Source organism: Apteryx rowi, unplaced genomic scaffold (assembly GCF_003343035.1).
Source record: "Apteryx rowi isolate R43461 unplaced genomic scaffold, aptRow1 scaffold_751, whole genome shotgun sequence".
NCBI lineage: Eukaryota > Metazoa > Chordata > Aves > Apterygiformes > Apterygidae > Apteryx > Apteryx rowi.
In genome coordinates this window covers 378,712-388,800 of record NW_020451040.1, presented here as the reverse complement: position 1 = coordinate 388,800, position 10,089 = coordinate 378,712, and the positions used below count along the sequence as shown (strand labels likewise).

The following is a 10,089-nucleotide window of genomic DNA, read 5'->3' as shown; positions in this document are numbered from 1 at the left end:
TGGGAAAGGAAAATACTTTAGTGAAGTAAGAAAATCGGTTATTAAAAGACCTAGCTGAAGAGAATGTCTCTTAGCAGCAGTTCCTTACAGGACTGATTTATTATAAGAGACTTGGATTGAAATGTTAGCAACGCTTGAAATATTCTGGTTAAAATCTCTTGCTGTTTAGTAACATCAAGGTGTGTGAATAGCTTCTCCCTTGCAGGATCTTTCCTTTGTCACTGAACCTGTTGTTATAGTGAAGAACAATCACATTTTTAAGCTCTGACACGTTTTACTTGAAATTATGTCTCAACCTGTTTTATGGGCTAGAGGATGAATCAAATAGGAATATGAGTTTGAAATCCATGACTTGCTGTAACTTTCTCTTTTTTTTTTAATTTGTGTTGCTTAAATATTTTTTGTGACAGTAAAGAATAGTATCATTTGTTTCCCAGACTGGTGTTCTAAAAGTAAACATGCTGACTTTCATTCAGATAACTGAAGGGTGGCTAATCAGAGATTAACCAAAAAAAGTATAATTAAAAAACATAGTTCCAGGTGTCCCAACTCAGTCTGGCTAGCTAGCATCTTCCACTGTTGTCCCTCCTTTATTTTTGGAAGTCTGTCTCTTCCTTTTTCTGTGCATTGTTTTCCTTCTCTCATGTATTTCATTCTTCCTTGACCTCTTTGTTGTTTGACATCTGTCTTATCTACCTAAGGTCCAAATACATATGTTAGAAACTCCTGGGATCCTGGAGTTGTCTGTTTTTCTTATTAAAAAAAAATAAAAAAAAATTCTATGACTTGGGAGTGTAAGAGTCCACTTCTTTGTAAATGATACTTCTCATAGGTACTGGAAGAGGTTGCTAGAGAATAGTGGAGAAGTGCTGTCAGAATCTGGCACTGATCTGGCATTGCCATTTGTGTGCCAGTGATCCAGGGAGGCAAGGACTGCTTAGTGCTGCCATGGATTTATCTGTACGTGTTAAATTGTTCATCACAGGCAAAATAAGCTTTATATAGAAGCAGGCATTTTATGTCCTACTCAGTAATTGTTATCATCAGACAGTGGGTCTTCACTGTAATTCAGACTTTAGATTCTCACACTTACCAAGGTTTGTTAGTCTACTGAATAGTTCTTTGTAAAATTTAATAATGATTTTAGTTTTACGAGCTTCACTAGAACACAGCAGAGCTCTGACTTTATTTAATATGAAGAAAAAACTGAAAACATACTGTTTGCTTATACTTCAATAAATAGTTGCTTCGCTTTTCTATGCAGAATTAGTGTAATAACTGCAGTGATTCTAGATGCCATGATGTTTTAACTAAGACTATTCAAAGGTTTTAGGGAGAAAGTGGGGGAGGAGGGCAGAAGCCTCTTCTCACTTCATGATTCTCACTTCAACCTCTAAAATGTTTTCAACAACTAAACCCCCAGATCACAGCATTGTTGAGGTTGGAAGGTGCTTCTAGAGATCACCTAGTCCAACCTGCTACTCAAAGTAGGGTCAGCTAGAGAACTGTGTCCAGTCGGGTTTTGAATGTCTCCAGCAGTGACCCCAGAACCTCTGGGCAATCTGTGCCAGTGTTTGAACACTGAACAATTTCAATTGTTTACTTTTAGAAACATCAGAAATGGAAAAAACAGTCATGTTTTGGAAGACTTATGGATGATTAGGAGATGTTATGTTTTCCAATACTTTTGTAAAAGGAGCAAAGGTTCTGAATTTTTAACAGAATATAAGTCTTTTGTCATGTTAACTCATCATCAGTAGGTGTTAACAGAAATATTTTGAAATGTCTGCCTTGTATCACTTCCTTCACTTTTCTGGACTTTTAAAACTCCGTTTTATTTGTTTTACTTTCCAGACATAGATTGATTATCAAGTTAGGTGGAAAATAAGGCTGCTATTCTGCTGCCAACCATTCAAAAGAAGAAAGCAACATCCTAAAAAATGCTTTTCTGGATACCTATGGATTTTTTGGGATCATTTTGTTATCTTAAGAGGAGACGTGGAAATGTGACTGTATATCTTGTAAAAAAATTCTCCATTCTCTTCCTTCTAGGTCTGCCATTTCTGATGTGCCCTTCCTGGTTAGGACAGGTGTCTTGTGATTTCTAAGCTTGGTGCTGTCAAACTCAGGTGGACAAAAAAAAACGAAAACAAGCTAATTCTGGAAAACAAAATGCCACGGAAGAGGAAAACTGGTGGGAGTCCCTCTCGGAAAAATGGGAATTTTGACAGAACTGCTGTTGCTGTATCCCCTCAAGGGGACCCAAGACCTTCAGTATCACAAGCAATGTACAGTGTCAATAAGGAAGAGCTCTTCAACAGCATGTCAGAAATGTTTTCTGATCTGGATCCTAGTGTGGTTTATATGGTTTTGTCTGAATGTGATTTTAAAGGTAAATAAAATACAGTTGGCATTATAGTTTTGTTGCATACGCAGATAGCTCTTAAATAGGGCAACTCCAAAAAACTTGATGTGGGAGTTGCAAGCATATTTGTCAGTTTAGTTTTTAAAGAGCAGGTGAGTCATAATATTTTGAAATCTTATACCTCTTCCCATGCAAGATTCTCCCAAGTTTGACAACATTTCTGTGAGGCTGGTGAGTTGCAGTAGCAGTGTGCTCTGTAAACGTAGGCACAGTTTAGGTGGCTTGTTCTGTGACACAGAGCAGGCAGAGGCAGAGTTGTGAAGAGTATCCAGTTTTTCCAGTTAGTTTCTGTGCCATATCAGTTAGACATGCTGGAAGGGTGTATTAAATTCTGCATCACAATTTCTTAAGGCAACAGTACGCAGTGTATGGCCCTGGCAGCTTTTCCTTTTGCTTAAATGTTTGAGTTGTTCTTTTGTTTTACTTTGTTTTGCACCATCATCTTGTGATTTCCACTGAGGATTAGTTTTTGCAGGATAAATTCTGTTTGTCATGTCAGTTCTCTGCAGCCTTGCTTGAACTGTGTTTCTGCCCCTACAGTCTGCCAAATTACTTACCTACTTCTGGTGGTCTCTTCGTTTATGTGTCTGTGCCCAGTCCTTCTGATCCTTTTGTGGTTTTGAAATCATCTTATATATGAGTTCATTAACTTATAATAAAAATAATGGGTGATATGCTGGATAGCAACATCTGAGGAGTTATTAAGGGGCGGAGAATAAATCATATGTGGAACATTTTAATCAATCTGTATCCATATGATCAGGTGTGATTAGTTAAGATTTTTCTAAGGATGTTTGTAAAGAAGTCAAAGATTGGAATTTCTCCTACGTATGAAAGCTACTTAGCCATTAAAAGGGCTACTTTTATTACTGTTTTTAGCTTACTTAAATTGTGCAGAGTTTAAAACTTAACACCTTTCTCATGTTGTTTTGTGCTTTTTTTTAATCCTTTTTTGAATTGGAATTGATGAATTTTGATTCATGCCTTGAAGTCTAATAAGATTTACCTTTATCAAAATAATAGCTCTATCTAGAACTCTATTGGAGAATTCAGTGGATATCTGTCTACCTGTCAAGGGATGTCCTATTGTAACTTTAGTATGCATGTTTTTTACTTTGGCTTGTGGAAACATGTCCGAGTTCATTATTGTGTTGTCCTTCTAAAACCAGGGAAAATTTGAAAGATAAGCATTGTCTTCACATGAGTAATAATTGTTAGTCTTGTATAGTAGACAAGGTGGAAAGATTTAAATAAAAGGAACATGGATCCCACTGTGCAAAGAGAGTTGTACTTTAAAGAACTTGCACTTTTTGCTGCGTTGTCCTTCAGAAAAACAGAAGCTTAATTTTAGGTCTCAGATGCTGCATGTCGTAGGTTTTCATTTTGTTCAGGCTGATCAGAGGCAACCTATACTTTGTTTAGTGGCTTTACAAAGTATTAATGCAGATACTGTTTTTTTTGAGACTGTTAGTTATGACACTTTCAGTTGGGCCTAGTCATAATGAAAGCAATTTTTATACTTGTAGCTCTTTAATCCTTTCTTAACTGAAATGTCTTTCAGTTAATTTGACATTATTTCTCCTATATGATATGTGTTATAAATAAGCATCCATTTAAACATCCAGTTCTGTTTTTTTGGGTTTGTTCCCCCCCCCCCCCAGTTAAACTTAATATTTCTTTAGTCATTTTTATGCTTATTAGGTTACTATTTTGCAGTATGTCTGCATTCAGTTCTGTCTTTATCTCTGATGAGAAACAGGTCAAGTGGTTTGTGGAAGGTTTGTTAAAATGTGAATTGGTAAGCTGTCTGACAGTCGTCTTAGTTGTTTTAAGTACTTGATGTAAAAATTGTGTTTACATCAGCTTGTGTTGCTTCAGTTGACCATTCTTTGTTCTCTTTACCTTATTCAACAGTAGAAAATGCTATGGATTACCTGCTAGAGCTGTCCACCCATGCAAAAGGAGTAGCATCTTCAAAAATCTCAAGTTTTGATTCAGTACTATCATCAGTAGCTCTTGTTAATCAGCAGAGGTCTCTTACAAATGAAAGAGTGGGGGAAAGTACGGCAGAAGAAAATAATTGTGAAGAAACAGAAGAGGTCCTATCACATGATGCACAGCTGACTGAAGAACTGGATTCCTTAATAGAGAATGCTTTTGTGAGATACAGTTTGGGTGATGAATTGCCTAATTCTGCAAATGACCAAATCATACTTAGACACTCTGTGGAACATGACAGTTCTAGTGGCTTTAATGAATTTTCTGAGTGGGAAAAACCTGGTTCAGGTTGCAATGCCCTGCTATTTCCACAGCAAATGGAGACAAATAATGAGAATTTAGAAAACTTCTGCTGTTCTCAGCCGCCTATGAGTGAGCTGAGCATCCACACAAAAGTTAGTTCACCAGCTGAATTGGACCCTTTTGCACAGACGTTGCAAGTTCCTGGTTTGTCAGAAATGTGTGTTTGTGATCTAGCTCCAGAAGTCTATAAACAATCAAATGGAGACATGTCATGCGGAAATTCTGATCAGACGCAAAATACTGTTTCAGACCATGAAAGTGTGACTGCTGCTTCTGGTCAGTCTTCCCAGAGGTCCGTGGAATTTGTAATAGCTGTCCCTGAAAATCCTAATTCAAAGTGCCTGGAACAGCACAAAGAGGTAATGCCTGCCTGTAACAGCCACCAGAGCGCTTTTCTCCCGGAGGTGAATGTCTCTCTTGAAAGATCCAGTTTCAAAACACCAAAACTTGTAGATTTTCAGCAATCTCAGCAGGGGTATAACTTAACTTTTTCTACACCATCATGTCAAACTCAGCAACATTGGAATCTCATGGCTCCCCAGTTTTATCCGTCCAGTGGAAGTCATAGCTTTGTAACTCCTGTGGCTGTTAGTCCGGGCCAGTGGAGACCTATTTCAGACTATAAGACTTTTGAAACAAAAGGACTTTGTTTTTCCTCTCTAGTAGTTTCCAATGCCTGGGATAGCAATCCTTCTTTGAAGGTATGGGGAAATCAAGATAGAAACTCAAAATTGAACCACTCGCAAGCACAGCAGCCACCTGTTTGTCACATGATGAGAAAAAAGATGCACCTTATAGGTCAAGTACTTGTTCTTCTCAGAGGCGTTCCAGGATCAGGAAAAACATTTTTGGCAAGGTAGAACATCTATATTGTGAGCTTATAAAAGAAGTTGCTTAATTGTTTTACGGGATTCAGTGGAGGCAGAGACAATTTTCTGACATTTGTAAATAGTTAGCATAAGCCCTGATTGGCAGTCACATGGTACATGCAACATCATGTGTAATAATAGTTGCTGAGCTGCTTGCAGCTCCTTGACCTCTAGTGGAAACTGAAATAAGAGGTGTTGGCTCTAACTTCTGTCACTGGCCTAAGGTCTGGAATGGAGTTTATGCCAGCAGAGGATTAGTGCAGTAGTACTTAGCTCTACCATTTTCTTCCAGTCCCTATCCATTTCAGGTGTTTCCTTCCGGTTAAATGGATGGAGATGTACCAAAGTCTGCAAAGGCAGAGATTTGCTTTCCCTGGTGGGAATTCTTTTCAGAGAATTTGTGCAAGTAGTATGTGTTGAACTGGCCAGATCAACCCCCTTTTTTTTCTTTTTTTTTCCCTCTAACTCCCCAAAAGCTTTGATTGTATTTAGACTTCTGTGGCTGGCATCTGAAACATTTGGTGCAATTAAGGCTGTATACATGTTTGTCAGTGCAAAAGTATGTCACTAGATTTAGATGGAAAAATCTTTCTGGTTTCTTGAAATGAGACTTTCAGGAGGCCTCTAGCAGCTGTTTCCCCTAGACATCTTCAACCTTTGGAGAACGAGGGAAATGATTATAGATCATCTTTGCCCTGAGGGTGACTCTTCCCTCATGTGAAGTTGCTCCTTCTGTTCCTGGTAATCAGCCATGCCATTTTTGTGCAAGAATCTAAATACATACATGGGAGCAAATATATCAGATGGGGAGGTGAAGGGAGAAAAACTATTTACATCTCGATCTTTCACAGGGCTTTGCTTGAGGATAATCCAGGTGGAATCATTCTTAGTACTGATGATTACTTTTATAAACATGGACAATACCATTATGATGCCAGTTGCTTAGGGGAAGCACATGACTGGAACAGGAAACGAGGTGAGAAATGAAGCAGGGATTAGCTTGCTTGTTTACCGTTCAGTGTCTGAGTGCTGTTTAAAAAACTGCCTGTCTTGTAATGCTTGTCACAGGATGAGCATTTATCCCATTTTAGAATTATTTTTAGTAAGTGGGAAAGAGTATGAGCACCAACTCAGGAGTGACCTGTCCATTGGGTGTTTTACACTTACAAATGCCCGTGTCTGTGTCAAAGGATTGTTTTTCTTCTCAGATTCTGTCACGGTATGTATTTTGGGTTGTGTCCTGTTTCTGGAGTGCTAATCTTTGCCATCTCCCAAGATTATTTCTTCTAGGATTAAGATGAACAATTATATATGCATATGCAATAAGTAATGAGGATGTTGATAAAAATAACACCTACACAGATTTTTTGTGCTCTTAAGTTTTTTTTTCTCTTCAGCAAGAGAATTGCAGTTGTTGGCAAATTTAAAACAAAAACTGTAAGAACAAGACAGAAGAAATGATGAATGATGTTTTTACCATAATCAGTGTATTTTTCTGATGTTGGTTTCCACTCAACTCTCCACGAAACAGCTATTTTCAAGCTTTTTTTTGCTAAATTTGAACTTTCCTGCTGTCAAATTTCTAACCTGAGGGAAAAATGGGTTAATAAGAAATGTGTGATTCAATGATAACTTTGATTGTTTAGACACATTGTAACATAGCTACAGAAACACGATGCTGTATCTCAAAGGTAGCGATTCTAAACATTTTATTACTGTGTATTTAAAAAAAATTACAATAATTCTTTTGATTTTTTCATATTTTATACAGTTTACAGAGTGGACTAATCTTAAGACTGTTAAAAAGCCAAGAATTTTGTATGCAACAAAGAAGTCCACTTTAAGGTGATCATGTAGTTTTTTTTAGTTTAATTTACTGATTAGTCATCTTGGTGCATTTTACATCTGCATTTTCATTCCTTGATTATCATACATATGTTAATTCAGAAGTATAATGCCATATCTCAGTAGTTTTCCATGTGAGGGTGGGGGATTTCTAAAATAAAAAAGCCCTTGGAACAGAAAGATCAAGCTATGGCAAGAGTTCTTTACACAGTGGTTAATCATTATAGATTATCTATTTGAAAAAAAAATAATACAAATTTAGAGAATTAGTTGAAAATGTTACGTGTCTACTCTATTACCAAGAAGTTAACTGTATCACATTCTTTTGTACATGTATGTCTTTCAGCCAAAGAAGCATTTGAAAAGAGAATGTCTCCTATAATAATAGACAACACAAACATACAAGCATGGGAGATGAAGCCTTATGTTGCTTTGGTTAGTATGATAACTTGAGCAATGTGAAAGGAGATTGTTGACCAGCATGAGAGCATATGTTTTAAAATGCAGTTATCGTTCTCTGTCCAGCTCTTGTTTCTCTTCCACAAGGGAGGATATAGCCTGGAGTCAGAAAAGTATCATACGGTATTATATTACATCATGTCATACTCTGTGCATGCCTGGGTATTGACCTGGCCTAGTTTCCAAGTGACAAATCCAAGTGCTTTGTACTTGGAAGCAAATACAACTTTTGTAGAGGAAACTAGAATTCTATTCCTCTTTGTATATTATCAGCAAAATTGTAAGCTTGTTTTTGTTATTACTCATATTAATTAGTGCTGATTATATGTTTGATGCTCTGTGAAACTCAAAAGCTCAGTCTTTTTTGCCTCTGTGTCAAATATTATAGGATGAGATTATCAACCAAACAGTGGGAAGGCTAATATTTTTGATGAACTTCATTCCTTAAAGATTAGTCTGAGGATCAAAATTGTGTTTATTTGAGAATAAATATAACCTACTATCAGAAATTTTGTGCCTTAAAGTTGCAGTGTTACAGGGAACTGTTATCAATGAGAATTTTTAAAAGCAGTTATCAGACGTTATCTTGCTTGAAAATATACAGATATACTTGATCATTTTTATTGAAGTGATGTAACCAAACTAAGGCACCTGCAATATTTTATTAGTAGTGTAGCAAAAAGTGGCCTGCTTTTATTTTGTACTAAGCATATGCAATCTCCATTTAACTTTCAGAGTTACATTTAATGATTTAAATAACTCAGCGAACTCTGTTGCAGGGTTCTCCTACTCCAGTTTCTGGATAACCTTTCCTTTTTACTTAATCATCTCTAAATGCATATCAGCACTTCTAGGGTTTAGCTCTTATTTTGCTGTTGATCACTCATCATTTTGGTTGGTGGTTTTTATATTTTTTTCTGTTTACAGAACTGCATTATTGAATTAACTTGGTTCTGATAAATAGAAAAAAGATATTAGAGGAAATGTTATACCTTTAACATAACATGTTATACCTTTCCAGAACATTATGACAATAAAGTTTTGTTTTAAAGAAGTACTATGAGTGTGCTGGCAACAAGGGAGGGATAGACAAAACATCCACTAATCATTATGCTGAAAACAATGGGTAGGTTTCCAATTGGATTTAGCAAAGGAATGAACTGGGGTGAGAACTGATAGTACTTCAGTAAGCGTCTTGCCCTCCTGTGATTTTCTCATACTCTGGCTTTAAACATATTTTTGGATAGTGCTCTAGCTTCTGCTTCTGCTGCTCATGCTGTACTAGTTTTGTTGATGAATGGATTTCATTCAGCAAGTTTGTGCCTCTGAAGAGCCCTGATTGCTTTTTTAAAGTGGATCTTCTGGGATTTCTCCTACACACATGCAGGAGCCTATGCAGCAGCACACCAGAGCTTTTGAGCAGATGCTCTACATGTTCTGCAGGATTAGTGAACAGTGAGACTTGCATCCAGATAATTTTTGTTAATAAAAATTTTGATTTTTATTATATTTGCTTCTGTTGACATTTGTCAAATTAACAGGTCTCTCAGAAAGACAAAAAGCCTCTGATTTTGCTGTATAGTGAAATAAAGGTATAACAAAAGTTCTTCCAGGAAATGCAGGGCTTGGGTAGGGTGCTAAGAAGTTTTTGCGAAAACAGGAATGGGAGGAAATGGCATAGTACTTGCAGTGTTTGTCTTGATGAGACTTTGGGCTGCCTTTCTCTTGTGATGAAACTAGACCATGTAAGGACCATATGCTTTACTTGTAGTCTTTACTTGTAGTTTCCCACGCTTCAGGAAGGCTGTCCACTATAGCTGCATTAGTGCAACTAATTGCTGCTGTTTTGGAATTGGCTTGCATCTGGTCAACTCTGAATAGAAACAGTGAGTTTGTCTCTGTCTATGAGAGACTGTGTAGACATGCCTGTAGCATACCTGGAAAGAGGAGATACTCTGCACTCTGTCTTGGGAAGAGATTGAACATTTAAAGGGATAATATAAAGAAATTTTAAAAAATCACTATAAATAGCACTTTTTTTTGTGTGTGTGTGTAGCGGGGGTGAATGTTAGCTTGAGTTACTTATTTAGATCTGGTATCTATCTGCCTGTATGTGATTAATACTTTACTGTGATCATGGTACACGTTTAAGCTTACAATAAGAGATGTATATAGATCATATATGCGCTT

At 36.9% G+C, this 10,089-nt stretch overlaps 1 protein-coding gene across 5 annotated transcripts in view; it reads left to right on the top strand.

The window, feature by feature from the left end:
* Window positions 1–846: 846 nt before the first annotated feature.
* N4BP2 (NEDD4 binding protein 2) overlaps window positions 847–10,089 on the top strand; it is a 31,706-nt gene continuing 22,463 nt past the window's right edge. For 2 of the 5 annotated variants that reach the window (XM_026088106.1, XM_026088105.1), the window contains exons 1-4: window positions 848–2,392; window positions 4,340–5,582; window positions 6,447–6,571; window positions 7,787–7,875. In XM_026088106.1, coding sequence (XP_025943891.1) covers window positions 2,173–2,392; window positions 4,340–5,582; window positions 6,447–6,571; window positions 7,787–7,875 — 1,677 coding nt within the window. In that variant the 5' untranslated portion in view covers window positions 848–2,172. Of the gene's footprint in view, window positions 2,393–4,339; window positions 5,583–6,446; window positions 6,572–7,786; window positions 7,876–10,089 lie in introns of all 5 variants that reach the window. The other 3 variants (XM_026088104.1, XM_026088103.1, XM_026088107.1) reach the window with 3 other exon arrangements.